The 15854-nt window shown below is 43.1% G+C and overlaps 1 protein-coding gene across 9 annotated transcripts in view; it reads right to left on the reverse strand.

Annotated features, from left to right (window-relative positions):
• The window catches only part of agrn (agrin), a 414019-nt gene that overhangs the window by 60893 nt on the left and 337272 nt on the right, over positions 1-15854 (reverse strand). For 8 of the 9 annotated variants that reach the window (XM_047373566.1, XM_047373582.1, XM_047373574.1 and 5 more), the window contains 7 exons: positions 12598-12717; positions 12014-12178; positions 10838-10981; positions 9711-9835; positions 9464-9569; positions 3036-3455; positions 61-186 (listed from right to left, as the gene is read on the reverse strand). In XM_047373566.1, coding sequence (XP_047229522.1) covers positions 61-186; positions 3036-3455; positions 9464-9569; positions 9711-9835; positions 10838-10981; positions 12014-12178; positions 12598-12717 — 1206 coding nt within the window. The remainder of the gene's footprint in view (positions 1-60; positions 187-3035; positions 3456-9463; positions 9570-9710; positions 9836-10837; positions 10982-12013; positions 12179-12597; positions 12718-15854) is intronic. The other variant, XM_047373613.1, reaches the window with a different exon arrangement.

Below are 15854 nucleotides of genomic sequence, written 5' to 3' on the forward strand. Positions count from 1 at the left end.
AGCAGGCAGACACAGAGGAAGAAGAATAAGAAGGTAGGAGGTTATTGTGTATTGACTTACGGGGGCAGTTGGCGCCCTCTGGGGTGCTGGACGGGGTCTTGCCATCGGGACAGCAACCGAACTCTGTGTTGTCACAGGAGGACTTCTCCTCAGCAGTGGGAGGAGCAGAACTTGCTACTATTGGACCTGCAGGTGACACAAAGGTCTAATAAAAAATTCATTAAACTTCAACAAAAATCATGAATATAATTTTCATACCATTTTCCAGAAAGTTCAAACCGAAAGCTGAAAAACCTTTCTGTTTTCTTTTCCGAGTTTGCTCCTGTTCCTGCAGGTGTTTACGTCTTTTCTGTCTGCTGACCAGTGATTGAGCGCTAAAAGAGTCATCTGTCAAGGGTGATTATATGGCATTTTCATGGGCTGTGACTTTACAGCTGGAACTCATTTTGCTAGGCAGACAACCCTTAATGGGCACTGTTGCCAGTCATGTCACACACAGAGTACTTTAAATGATAGGGAAGTGTGACAACTAAACGTCTCAGAAAAATCAAAGAAGAAAAAAAAACCTTCAGTCATCGCGTTTACGTTACTGCCACTGTATATCTGGCAATCTTGACACATTAAGGACATAAATGTGGCTGGTCTTTTTCTACCTGAGGACTGAGTGCGTAACGCCATACCCCTCTCACGCAGGTGGTGGTGGGGGGTGGTTGTCTCGGTCAGAGCCGAGCAGTTTATGGCCACACGGAGGTCAGAAATAATCGCGGAGGGAAAGAGCTTCCGGCTAAACAAGCCGTAAAGACGTCGAAGGGCAGGGACGTCCTACTCAAGGTCTCACAGTCAAGGGACATGAGAGGAGGGGAAAGATGGAGAGTTTAATTGGGCACATGTTGGTGTGTGGTCTGCAGATTTACAGACCCCCAAAGAGGGGAGAAACAGGCCAGAGCAGGAGAGCTAGGCCACCCTGTGTAGGGTCCTGCAGGAGCCATTAGAGCTGTCAACTAACTTCACATAAACATACACACAAATAAGTGCAGCTTTTAGAGGATCAGAAGCACAAAAAACAGGCAAATGCACATTTCTGACTTACTAACATTTATATTCCCAGGCAGTAATTTGCAAACTGAATCGGACACGCTCAGCCAGACACGGAAAGGAAGATAGGACAGATGCATATACACACAAACAGACACATACACAAGAGACCGGATTATTCAACCTGTTAGGATCCATATTAAAATTTGTTGTGCTAGTAGTTCCCTGTGCATTCAAAATGTACACATTTGTTTACACTGGCACAGACAAAAGCAGTGCCTTTAAAAAGTTTCCCTACTACTTGAACTGTTCAGATTTGTTTCATTACAACCAAGTATTTTCTTGGAATTTCATGTGATAGACCAACACAACGCAGCACATAATTATGAAGTGGAAAGAAAAGCATGCATAGTATTCTATAAGCATGCATAGTATTAATTTGAAAGTAAAAATCTAAAAAGTGTGGGGTGCAATGGACTTAGCCCCTTTTACTGTGATACCCCCAAAAGATTTAGCGTAACCAATTGCCTTCAGAAGACACCTAGATAGGCCTCAGATGATTGGTAGAGAACATCGGTGGATAAACAGCATCATGAGGGCATAGGCAAACAGGTTAGGGATAAAGTTACACTAGAGGAGCTGCAGAAATCCTCAGCTCAGGTGAAATAATTTGAAATAATAAACTGTTAGTCATCTGGCCTATATGGAAGAGTGGCAAAACTGAAAGCCTTTCTTATTCCATTTATATAATACAAAATGCTGCTCAGTTCTGTAACATCACCGGACAAAGTTATGAGGAGCCACTGTGGAGGGCCTAAAGAGCAGCACGGCTGTTTTCTTCAGAGAAATTGGTATAAATTTTAGTCTCTAGATGTACAAAACTCTTAGAGACAAACCCTTAAAGACTGAATCAAGTGCAGCAGGTCTGATTGAAGGGGGCTGAGACATACATTTAGTTTTTCTTCTGAAATGTTCAAAACCACTTCACAATTTGGCATTACTTGGTGTTAGCCACTTCACATAAAATCCCAATGAAATAAACTGCAATTTGAGGTTGTAATGTAACGAAATTTAAAAAACTGAAAAGGCGTGACTACTTTCGCAAGGCTCCTGTAAATATATACATCCGTAAGACCCAGGGGTCTGCTTCACAGCGGCTCCCTACTCTCTGGTCGGCCTCTGACAAAGACACTCAATTTGAAAGCTGAGGAAAACAAATAAGCACAGAGAAGGAGGACGGGCTGAGGAGGAACACATTGGGGCATGTTCCATTAGTCCTGCCCTGTCACTGCGAGCTGCCAAGCAATGTTGATGGATGGATGGGACGCAACATCAAAAAAATAATAAAAAGGTCTAATTGGAAAGCCTCCACTGTCATCCAGGAAGAGGCCAGAAAAACAGCAGCTGGCTGTTACACTCAGGATTGCGTGTCGGCAAAGATTTGAGACTAGTCATGTGACAAGGTGCGCTGGCTCTGCTCGCGCTCGCAGCTAGACCTCCGAGTCGCATCAGCCTGTCAGGTCAGGCTCCAGAGATCCACAGATTCGGCCCAACAGTTTCATCTATCTGTCGTGCCAGGAGTGTATTTTACAGAGCCTGGGTTTGTTTTGTGAGCTGCTGAGAGCAGCAGTGCTGGTGGAAAGGGAGAAAAAAAGCAGGGGTGATGAAGCAACAGTGAACCATGCAAATACATTCTTTTCTGTCTGAAATGGAGATATATGTCTTTTGCAAGTGAAAAAAGACACTAACAGCAACTCTTCGCAAAGATTTCTTCTTCTTGCCTGTCTGACGTTTTTCTCCTGCAAAATCTATTTGCATACAATTACACAAGCCTGCTCCCTATTTTTAGTTTCTAATTAACAGATGACGGTATGAATGTTTTATGATGTCAGCTAATGATTGATTCTAAATTTGCCCAAACCCTTCAGAGAAAAAAATAACAACCTCCCACACTTCCCTCAAAGGATTATGGAGAATGAAGTGAAAGAGCAGTGATTTACCGCCAGTCTCGTCTGCCCCGCTGGCCTCTGATTGGACGCCACTACCAACATCGTCACCTTCCGCTTCGTCCTCTTCGTCGCCGCTCGGATCACCACTGCCTGACCCCTCAAGAGGGATTTGGGCGAGGGCGGTGGAGGCAGGACCGTTGCGACTGGTGGTGGCAGGGGTGGGCAGCTGGGGCTGGATGTGGATGAACTGGCGGTGGTTAAACCGTGCACGGCTGAGCGTGGTAGTGGAAAGGACGGTGGTGCTCGCGGGCTGCTCGATGGACCCCGGCTGGGCTGTCATTGGTGGCGGGATGCCATACACCATGTTAGGGTGGAAGGGTGCGGGGGTGGTGATGATGGCCACGGCGGCTGAGCTGGGGGTGGTGGCGGGAGGGTTGTGGGTGGGTCGGTCTGCCAGTTCAGAGATGGTTTCTGGTGAAGGGAAGGGGAGGAAGCAAGGAATGGATGAATGACTGAGCAAAGATGGAAATGTTTGATTTTGCTTCACTTAATAGAACCTTAAAGACAGGATGATTATGAAGGTCTCTGTCTTCTACGCAATTATCAGCAATGCTTTCCTTAATAAAGAACCCAGATACATAAACACTGGCCCGCAATGGATGAATTTTTATCTCAGTGGATGAATTTGTATCTCACAAATCAGCTCAAGTACAGTGTCTTGCAACACCTGGAATGTTTTCACACCAAATCATTTTAGTGTAATTTCCTATCAGCATTCTCTGCAACAGAACACAATTCCTACAGCATGATGGCGGCATGTTTCATGTCAACATATGTTGGTCTATGACTGTAAATCTTAATTAAATACACAGGATTTTGTGGCTATTACATGACAAAATGTGAAGAAGGTCCAGGAGTTCTGCAAGGCAACATATGCACATATCAGAGTATGTTCTTCTTGCAGATGAGTTTGGTTTCTCTAGCTCTCGAGTGTGCAGTTCCTGAAGCGTATTTGTGCTTGTGTAGGTAGGCATAAGACTGGCATTTGCGAGCACATATGCAGGATCGTACGGCATGTGCAAGCTGTACCGATGCCTATGAATTATATATCCAAATTCAAATGCTGCCCTGCAGTAGCAAAGCTTTAATCACCAACCGCCAGTGCCTCTGGTGATGAATGATTGATAGAAATGGGGCAAAAAAAGCTGGCTTTGCTCTGGCTTCAAAGATGGCAGGCTGCTGCTCACAGAGAGCCCGAGCACCCGTCAACGGCACCGCTAACGCGCTGCTGTCAACAGAAATAGATAGAAAAGAAAAAAAAAAAAACACTCCAGATGAGGAGGTAGAGGAAAACCTCTGTAAAGAGACCATCATTAACAATGCAAAAAAGCTCTGGTGCAAAAGGACAAACTGTCTGCGATGAAAGAACGACAAATAGGACAAAAACTCCTGAGGGCGACGAGTGAGAGAAAGAGATGCTAAGAGTGCGGAGGAAAGGAGTGACGACATTGCCATTTACCTTTTTTTTCTACTTTACATCCCATGAGAATGGATATGTTTTAGCGAGAGGATGGAATAAAACTAACGCTGTAGATTTCCACCTCATTAAGATTCGTCTAACACTACAGTATGTGTAAGACTTAATTACCCCGCTATAATCACAGAGTTGATCGGCAATTATTTGCTGAGGTGTGAAATGTGATACCTACAGAGACAACAAAATGCCTCGGAGACACAGCTTTAAAAGTTCGGCTGATAACTGCTAGTGGGAAACATTCGGAGCAGAGTTCAAAGAGCGCCGATGCTATCACCAACAAAGATGGCATGGGTTGCCTTTCCTCTCCGCTACACCTGTCAGTCAGGTGCCAAGCCTAGCGTCGAGAGGTTCGCTCCACTGGAAAATGTTTGTGGGATGCATGTGGGTATCAGCAGCCACCTTCATGATATAGGATAAGGAAAGATAAGCACAATGTAGCTATTAAGATTATTCATGATGTCAGGAGCCACAATACAGGCAAAAAGGAAAGCCACAAGGGCAAGGACGAACTCTAAACGGATTAAATCAGACAAGAAAAAGGGTTAAAACCAGCAGGGTGAAAATGTCGAAACAGAATATGGGCTTGAACAATGAGAGAAAACCTCCCAACATGAAGTAGAGATGGAGAAATCAGCAAAGCCATGACTAACACGCAACATGATGGCTGTAAGCCACATATGTCTGCCATTCCTGCCAAACCTACAGGTGATAACACCATATGGGAGAGGCGGGTCAGTGCCAACCCAGTGACCATCTTCTTCCAGGAGTGATTTGCTCATCAGGGCTTGTTTTCCCGCTGGGGCGACTGAAAATCTTTGCTGGATTTTCTAGGTAAATCATGATTTTTTGCTGAATTACACAACTTGCATAATGCATACCCCTCGGTTTTGTTTTTTACCCTTTTCCTTATGCAAGAAACTTCCATTAATGTTTGGGGATTTGATGTGACTCAAAGTACTACATAACTATGAAATGGAAGAAAACTTTAACTCTTTAACAGACCTCTGACACCTTTATATATTTGAAATTAAATTACACACAGTTGAATTATGTGACTTTTAATTGGTTGCATTTTCTTTAGGGGTATCAGACTGAAAGAGACTAAATACAAATGCCTGCCACACTTTTCAGATTTTTTGTTTTGTTTTGTAAAACGTTCATAAAATATTTCAGTCAATCTGGATCTCAGGTCAATAACTCCACCACAAGAGGCTTTCTGGTAGGATGACAGGCATCCAGTGCTTTAGGGTAGCAATCAGCAGGCCGATTTGTTTTATAAATTACAAATAAATAAATAATAATAAATAAATTATGTCACTGTATCTCAACTCATTTTTCCGCATATGTAATTGATTAATGCTCTATTTGTGATTTTACTTACAGCGCATTTAAGATACATAACTGCATTCTCTATTTATTTGCAAATCATTTTTTAAGATGAAGTGATTGTTGCCTCGCTCCATCCCATACTTGCTCTCCTCTCCCAAGGTCTATATGTAGACGAGTTCTTTCTGTTCAAAGCTATCCAAACCAACCAAATGTGAAGATGTAACTGGGTCTGAAAACTAATAAATGGTTGTTCTGCGACCCTTGGCAGCAACAACAGCTATCAGTGCAACAATTGGCAATAATCTCTTTTATTACTGTGGAGGGATTTTGACCCTCAATTCTTTGCAGAAATATTTTAATTTATCCACCATTAAGGATTTTTTATCCTTTGAAGCAAGTGAGATCTTTTGCACTTTATAGATTTTTCTGGGTTATTTTTCAGCTTCCTGGAAAAGTCATCAATGCACTTTTGGACTAATTTTGGTAGAAGGCCACTGCAAGGAAAGTTCCCCACTGTTTTTTCTATAAATAATGACTCTTCATGTGGAGTCCCCCTAAAAATGGTTTTAAAACCCTTTCCAGACTGATAGTTGTCACTGTCTTTGTTTCTCCTCTGTTCATGAATTTTGATTGAGGCACGATGTCTTACTTTCTGAGATCTCCTAGCCTACTTCATGCTGTCAGACGGGTTCTATATAAGTAATTTCTTGATTCGACAGGTCTGGCAGCAATCTGACCTGGGTGTGACTTGTAAAACAAAAAAACATGGTTAGTCATAGTTATTATTTAATGATTTAACATGGGGGCAATTGTATTTTCACAAAAAACACATTAATTTTAATAGATTTTTCCCTTAATAAATGAAATTATCATTTGAAATGTGTATGACTTACTCAAGTTATCTTTATCTGTTATTAAAAGTTGATGATGATCATGGTATCAATATTCGCTCATGCATTTAGGCCCTTTGGCTTGGCTCTGCAGTTAAGCCACAGAGCAGCTTGTTGAGCATTAGCACGGCGCAGCGCTGAGGCCGGGTGTCTGGAAGCAGTGCGTGCAAACAGTGGGTGGGAAAGCAGGCGAAGCTGCGGCATGGTGATGGGCGGAGGCAGAGCAAATGCTAATTCGCACCCAGCCACACGTGAAATGAGCAGGAGAGCAGCAACAGCACAGCAACCTGCGGTGCGACCGCATCTTAGGGAAGAAATTAAAAGATCTTCAGTGTCTGTCTGTGGGCCCGAGTGCTCGCCTGGCTCCTCGTCTCCTGAGGGTTTGATGGAGAGATGATTCTGCTGCAAGGCGTCTTTATCCTGCCTTCCCTGTGCAGCAATGCTAGGTGAGAGATTACACCCAACCCACATCTCCATTGCCAGGCAATGGGGGAATCTGAAACCAGCCCTGATTTTTGGCTCATATCGTGGCTAAACCCACCCAGGCACTGAATGTGTTATTACCAGATGTTCTGGCACTTCTCAAAGCCTCGTCTGTCTGTTCCTGTTTTTTTGTTTTTTTTATCTGTGCACCGAAAGCTGCAACTTGTCGTGGACCATGTTGGCATCCTAACCTCTAATGGATATGTCCTGACCTGGGGTCTAATGGACACTACTCCATGGAGTCGGATGCAAAGCCTCCGCTGTCAGTTTTTCGGTCTCTTGATCTGTGCCCAGTAACGTGATAAGGTGAATGAACATTTTTCCACCCACAAACATCAGACACCTGGCAGTCGCTCATGACCACAGCTACACAGCTGGCTCTGTTTCTCCCCTAGCCGCTAGATTCCTGTTGTGATCCAAGCTGGCAGCCGGCGCAACATCTTCATACTACATACAAGCTGCAGCCTTGGCGCACGTCCCAGCAGCCATTACAGCAATTCAAACAACGTCCGTCAACATCTGGACTAAAGGGGGCAGGAGCAATACATTTCCCTCTTGTACATATGTTTTCTACATTTTCCATCATACTCCTACAACACTTTGTTCCTGGTAAAAAGACACTGTAAGGGGACTGATACATTTCACATCAGAGAGGTTTAAACAAGTGTCATTGCTGTGTTAAAATTTTGTGACAAACGAGTTGTATTGAGGAAAATTAATCATACTCCTGGGTTTAGCACAATAAAATCCAGACAGTTTATTGGGGTCCTTGCTAGAACTGGGTTGGATCCTCTTTTAGCCTTAAATCTGCCCTAGTTCTTCAAGCATAGATTCAGGAAGGCGTGAGACTCAGATAATTTCTTCCGTTCCTCCACTTTCCAAAGGTGCTCCTTTAGATTGAGATTTGGTTATTTTGAAAGTTATCGGAATACAGTAAACTTATTGTGATGTACAGAAACCAGTTTGAGATGATCTGAGCTTTGTGACGTGGTGTGTTGTCCTGCTTACAGTAGCCATCAGAAGATGTTCATAAGGGATGAACATGGTCTGCAGTAATACTGAGGCAGGCTGTAGCATTTCGGTAATGTTCAATTAGTACTAACGGATCTAAAATGTAACAAACAAATATTTCACATAACAATATATCACCACCACCACCTGCCTGAACAGTTGATACAAGGTAGGATGGATTCTGGGTATTTTACCACAGCAACAGTCTAAAACGATCCTTTGCTGTGTTTTACCAATTAAAGTATGTGGTTTAAAAAAAAAAAATCCAGAATCATGAATCATGCTGTGGTTCAAAATAAACCATTACAGGTTTGACCAATTCATGCGTTTTAGATTGTGAATTAGACACAATCAAATGCAGCCACACTTTACTGCAGCACTAAATCATTGTCTGCAAATAAGATGGCAGTTTCTGTGAAACACTAATGGTTCCCAGTCCTCATTGATGGGACACACAAAAAGGCAACAGAAAATTTGTTTGGGGTTACAGAAAAAGCTCAAAATTAGATTTTTTTTGCCAAGTGCTGGAGGGAACCCCGAAGGCTTTGCTTCCCTGGACAATGGGCCTTATCATCCATACCAAAAATTGCCTCTGGATCCATGCCTTTCCATCCTAGTTGTTTTTGCCAAATTGTGACGTTTTCAGATGCATATTGCAGCTGAAATCGAGGATATGATTTTCCTATCTATTATTGCTTAATTAGGATGAGCCTGCACAAACTATAGCCTAAGTTTTAGTCTAAACCTAAGCTAAAAGAAGCGGCACCTGATTTGGTCCTCTGCTGCTGTAGCTTAATTGCTTCAAAGTTTGACCCGTTGTGCTCTCAGAGCTGGTATTCTACCCATGTTAGATGTGGCTACAAGCCTTTCTATAATCTTGAACCAATCTGGCACCAACAACCATGTCACAGTTAAATTCAAGCACTTTGGCAAGTTGTCTTCACCACTTCTAGAAGCCTAAATACATTAAGTCTGTGCCATGGGATTAGCTGATTAGCTGTTTGTAATTGAAGAGGTGTACCTAATAAAGTTACCAGTGAGTGTATCTGCAGATACTAATATAAACTTCTATTGAAGTGTTTTTGTATTTCCCCTGCTGAGACAGAAAGTTGGATAGGCACAGAAACAGCAGGAGGCCATCAGCACTGCTCATTATCTTTTGACCAGAGACTGACAACAGCTGGCCAACCACTCAGCGTGTGATGCATGGAGGTATCACTGAGGCTCACCTGTGCACTGTCCAAAGTGTTGCACCGTAACGTCCTTGTCCTGCCTGCAGGCTATGGTTCTCAGCTGGCACTGGTCAGCGTAGGTCACCCCATCTGAGCCGCACACCTGCTCCACAGTGACAGAGATGGAGGGACGGGAGATGGAGCCACATGTTAACTCCATATAGGCAACTGATGCAAGGCACTGCTGTTTTTGGAAAGCTTGTGGAACAACCTACTTGCTTGGGCAAACTACTTAAAATCGTACCTTTGTTTTGTTTCTTATTTCGCAGTCAGGCGGCGGGCACTGACAATGGGCTTGGCCGTTTTCCTCGATGCAAGTTGCACCAAAACTGCACACCAATTTTTCACATGATTTTGGGGCATTGGGTCCTGTGGAGGGAAGACGTTTGCATTGTTACTCCTTCTGTACAGTCTGATGATCCCATAGTTAGCAAGAATAAAGGATAGGTTCGAACTGGCTCCTGTGTAAAAATGTGAAGGAAAATAACACGATTTTCATACTTATTCAATTAACGTTTGCAGCGTTTTATGAATAAGCAAAGATCGTGTCAGCTAAACATCTATAACATGGTTTCATAAATCTGCTTTGCAGTCATGAAGCAGATGTTTTTTCCCCCTTAAGCTAGTGTAAAGCCTTGTTGATGCAACAGCTGAAGCCTTGGAGCATCTACAACTGTCAGGCATCCGGTGTGGGGTCCTTGCATTGTTACATCATCACACAGGCTCATCGTGCACCCACCACTTCCCCCGTGCCTTTATGCGAGCCCCCCTCTGAGTACCTTGCTTTTTTATCTAGCTGTGTGTGTGGCGAAATGCCTCACTACTGTGTCGGGACTGCTGGCTTCATTAAGCGTTTGACTTCCAGTCGATGTCAGATGGTGAATCTTAATCAAGGAGCTGCAGGCCCCCTCAGCAGGAACTAACCTTTCCTTCAACTGTTTTCTTTTCCTTTTTTATTCGGTGCAATCGCTCGGGCGGGTTTTGCATTTTTAATCAAAGGCAATCTATAAGCTTATAAACAGATCTAAATATATACCTGTTAGCCTTGTAAATCATCCAACATGCAGCATGATGCAGAGAAATAGGAATATCAATGGGTAATATGTCATGCATGGGCGTTTTGTTCACATGACTATTTCCCTAATCACTATTGATTAGCTCTCTTGCAGCCACGACCTTCTTTGCCAATAAACCTGATGGATGTGAAGAAGAGATCAAGAAAGAGTGGTTGCTATAAGGCTTATCCACTAATCAGATAAGTGAAGGAAAACCTCTTAAGGATGATAGAGAGAAGCTGGGAGGACGGGGGAGCCTGAGGTTCATCTATGTGTGTGTTTATCAGAGCTCCACCTCACTACTCTCTCTTATTACCGTTGTCGCAGCCATTCACGCCCATCTTGCTTCCATCTGGGCACACGTTGCACTTCAAACCCTTCACCCCTGTCTTGCAAGAGCACAGGCCTGACATCTGCTCGCAATCATCCCGGACGGAGCCTGTGGGATCGCAGCTGCACGCTGAAATGAAGAAGTCGAGATAAAAAAAAAAGGATGAAAAAAAATCGATTAGGGGACAATGACACGCAGAGCAGCTTTGCTTAAAGTGGTAGGCAAATAAAGTGTGTCTGGAGCCCTTTTAGCCTGTAGATCTTACTAAAAGATACATCTTTGTCTTAGAGTGAGAGGTTGAGAACAGTTCAACTCGCCTCGGGGGCCACACAGAGAGGAGAAGAAGGTGGGAATGAGTATGTAAGAAGAACTTCAAAAACAACAACCTCGGGGAAGGACATCAAGCCCATCATGTTCCCAGAATCAATGATGCTATTTTTTCTTTTCTGCCTAATCCTGTCCTGTTGAAAACGTTAGTGGTGTTCTGTTTGCTGTCTGCTTGCGCTGGGTAAACCTTGTTAAGGTCAGGCCACAGGTGAGGCACCTGCGGGCTTCCTGCTGTTGACTGAAATGGCTCCCTGGCTCCAGAAATGTATGTCCTACAGTACCTCGGCGGCGGGATACGAGCCGGTCAGCGTATTGTATTACATCAAGACAAACAAACGGGTCCTGACCTCATACCTCACCCACATAAAAACGGAAACAGCTCATTCAACCCAGTTTTGATAGCATTAAGGGACACAAGACAAAATCAATCTGCTAAAATTCAGCAAGTAGCTTTTTCTGTTTGTCTACAAAGGCTTTATGAAGGTAGGTTTTGGGCTTGGCTCAGAATTCAGGAAGAGATGTATTCATCCACATTTGATTTTTATCTTAGATCTACTTTCCTCAGTTCGAAGGTTCTTGTAAGAATGTGGATGCTGTATATGGAGTTTTGTCAAGAGATTTCTATTCTACTATTTACCCTGCATACCTCTGGAGTTTGCGGTTCTAACATGACATGATGTGGATCTATGGATTATTTCAGAAGCTAGACTGTTGTTCGACTTGAAGCAAGAGAGAGACTAAATCTTTTTTGCACTAATGCAGACAAGAACACGGAGGAATGCATCGTGCAAACAGAGACTTGCTCTTAGTGAAAATACAGCAGTGACTCCTTACGTGTGCAGCCACTCATGCCTTCAGTGACGATGGCACGGAAGTTCCAGAAGCCTGGCTCGCAGCGGTCGCACTTCTGTCCGCCAACGCCTGGCTTACAGGAGCACTGCCCGGTGGTCGGGTCGCACGTGCCCTTGTAGGAGCCGTGGATGTTACACTGACAGGTACCTGAGGAAAAATAGGACACAATCAGTGGTTTTCAAGCTCTTTTAATCCCTGTTAAACATATAAACATGCCAATTACTTGTGTTTGGGCTAGATTTCCTGTGTATAAAATCTCATATTCCTGTTTCTAAATCAAATTTTTCCTATCCTTGCTGCATCTCAAAGATTACAGCCTGATGCAACATTTCTCCTACGTCTTTGTGCTATCAAGAGTCAAGATCATCAGAAGAAGAGATTGTTGATTAAACACCAGAATTATCATGATCATTCTTTGGATTAAGATGAAACGCTTCTAGCTCTACAACTTGGTTGTAATCTTGTAGAAACTTCAGCTGTAGTCAAGGACAATATGCTGTCACACCCTGATAGCATCTGAAATTTAGCAGGCAAAGGATGGAAGAGGTATATCGAGCAGGACTTACTGGGACATCCTGCCTGTGCGACCCCTAAAGCAGCGGTGACGTTGTCAGAGCAGCAGCCATATGGGGAGAGGCTGCAATGCTGGGGTGCCGTCAGCTCAGTTGGAGATACAGCTTGATTCTCTGAGGAGGAAGGTACAAGGAGATGGCACAGAGAGGAGAAGGATGAATCTATGAGTTGGTACTGAACAGGAGAGGTTTGAATTAGTTGGACTTTTTTTTTGCAAACAATGAGGCAGGCTTGAGCCGGCTTTGAGATTTTATTTGCAGCTTTCCCCACAATGGCTCAAAATCAGGAGAGGTGAAAGATTCTATAACCTTTAGTGAAGACAAGCAATACCTTTCTCCAGCATTTGCAGCCACTGACATTTACCACTTACCAGAAGGCATGTTCTCTTCATTTATTCCTGTCTATGGAATTGTACTGGAAAACCAACAACTTAAAAAAACCCGCATTATGTGATGCACCAGCCGCCAAACTAGTGTGGCAGAGCTACATTCAACAAGATAAAACAAATGTGTTCCTGAAGTTGTCCCTTCTCCAGAAGCTGAAAGCGAACGACAAACACAATAGGCGGAGGAAAAGGAAGGGGATTGTTTAATAGCCAAGGAAAAAAAGCTCATCGTTCAAATTGTCCTCCAAACCTTTGAGTGAAAAGTTAAGTTGTAGATAAAAAGCGAGAACTCTCTTTTGGGCCCGCTTTTTCTCTTTCCCTCTCTATTCCCCGACCAATCTCCCTTTCTTATGTTGCTAATTTGGAGTTTGGAGGCTGGCGATACTGGGGCCATAAATCACACTGTTACTGGTGTGGATATGAGCCACAACCTAATGGTGATGACTCGGCTCGCTCCTTTTTTCCAGCACTTTCCTACTCCAGAGATGGGCTCTGGACACAGTTCATTTAACTTGCCACTTTCCAACGCGGCATTCAGCTATCTATACCGAGCCTATTAGGACAAGGAGAACTTTTAATTTCATATGTTCTTCCACCCTTTTTTTCCCCTCCAGTGGCTGTTGTCTGACACAATGCTGCTCACTTTGACATGCAATATTACCTACATATTTCTGAACTCTACTGCCTTTTTGCTTTTGCAATATTGGCATTTCTTTTATTCCTGGATATATTATCCTTTCCACTAAACCAATAGACATTTTTTGGATTATAATGAAAGTCTTGATTCAGATTTGAGTTGGCAGGTCGCAATGAGGGATTATTTGAATTGCTTCAGGACTGTAAACATTATAAACATCTGTGTACTGCACCTTGGAAAAGCTACAATTACTAAGTCCATTATATTTTAATTGGATTTCATGCCACAGACTAAAGCAAACTAGCATATAATTCTGATGCTGAAAGAAAAGGATACATGGATTTGAAAACAAAACAAAAGGTGTGCCTTTGTATTCTGCCCTCTGAACGTTTGTACAAACACCTTTTGCTACAATTACAGGTGGCGGGGGTTCTACCAGGTTTCAACATCTAAACACTTAACCTTTTCCTTATTTGTTTTTGTAATTTGCTCAAGTTCAGTCAGGCTTGATAGAAAACATTTGTGAACATCAATTTTCTTGTCCTGCCCAGAGATTCTCATCCTCATTTCTGTCTTTGAAGGGGCCATTTTAACAGTACCAGTATGTTTAGGCCAACTGTCTTCTTGGAAACGAACCTCTGACTCAGTTTCAAGTCTTTTGCTCCATCAGACAGTTTTTCCAAGATTGTCCTGTATTTACCTAAATCCATCTGCCCGTCATCTTTCCCATGACATCATGCTACCACCACCATTTCTTTCTCATTCTTTCTCTTCCAGAGTTACTATGAGCTTCTTAACAGCTTCTATGATTAAAGCCCTCTCAGTGTCGGGGTTTTGGTTTGTGTGTGTGTTTTTGTGTTTCCAACATTGTGTTCAGTTTCCCAGATGGTGCTGGAGTTCTCAGGTGCACAGGTGGACAGATGCGTCTTGTTCTGCTGATTGTTTGGAGGAGTATTTAAGCAGGAGGCTGCCAGCACTTCGATGCGAGAGCGTTTGCCTACTGTGGTAACGAACTCAGCCACCTCTAGACGAAGCTTTGTCTTTTGTGCTCCTTGTAACCTTGTTTATGCTCCTTCACAGGCTGAGAACCAGACACTTGGATTTACTGCCTCAGAAGACTCTGTGGCTAAAAACTACCTACAGACTTCTCTTCCTGAATAATTGTCTTCGACTGGATTTCGCTCTGGCTGGCAGCCATCCTGATTCCTTCGTTTTTCTGCATCTGGACATTAAGCGTATCCTGTCCACCCTCCCACGTAAGCCATTACAACTTGGATTACCTCACGGTTTTTGCTCCACCTCAGAACAGCACCAGGATAAAACATCAAGACGAACACTGCTTATATGGACCTAAACCCTGAATCCCTCAACCCCTGGTGATCTGACTACATCAAACTAGTAAGCCGTTCACTATCCCAGCTCAGAGTTTTTGTCACTAGTTTTTTTCGTCTTATTTCAGTCCCTTGTCTCACCAGTTCTCTTCCCTTTCCTTCCATACAGTTGGAGATTTACCCCTTCTTGTTCCTGATTATTAGTCACTCAATAAACATCATTTTACTGATTTTCGTTCTCTGGAGTGTCCTTCTGTATGTGGGTCAGAGTGGTTTCGAACAAAATGACACTCAGCTGTCATTTTAGGTTGACACCCATGTCTTGGTGGGTTTGCAGTTGCGCCATAATCCATCCATTTCCAGATGATGGTTTGAACTGTGTGATGTGCAACTTGGGACATTAAGCCTGCTTTTAATTTTTTCACAGCTTTTTCCTTGGACTTCATGTTTGTTCACTTTTGTTCCCTAACGAACCTCTGAGGCATTTACAGAACCACTGTATTTTATTCAGGGGTATCAGAGTAATGGGGACTGAATATAAATGCAGTTTTTATTGATTAAAGAATATTGACAACCAGGTACCTGCTTTCTCCTCACTTCACAGTTACTTTGTTTTGGTTTATCACCTAAAATCTCACTGAAATAAATAAAATTTTGTGATTGTACCTTAAATATGTGAAAACGTTTATGCTGTATGAATTCTTATGCAGAGCTCTGTAATTGATAGGAAAGTTAAAACTAGACTCAAAAAGTTATTTTGAAGCTCAGAGCTACTAAACTAACCACTGCTGATTCTGGTTTCTGAACTTAAGGTCAAGATCAAAATTGCCCCTCACACAACTAATGTAGAGAGCAGGGAAAATCCCAAAGATCTGAGTTCATCTATTAGCCAATAGA

Source organism: Girardinichthys multiradiatus, chromosome 1 (assembly GCF_021462225.1).
Source record: "Girardinichthys multiradiatus isolate DD_20200921_A chromosome 1, DD_fGirMul_XY1, whole genome shotgun sequence".
Taxonomy (NCBI): Eukaryota; Metazoa; Chordata; class Actinopteri; order Cyprinodontiformes; family Goodeidae; genus Girardinichthys; species Girardinichthys multiradiatus.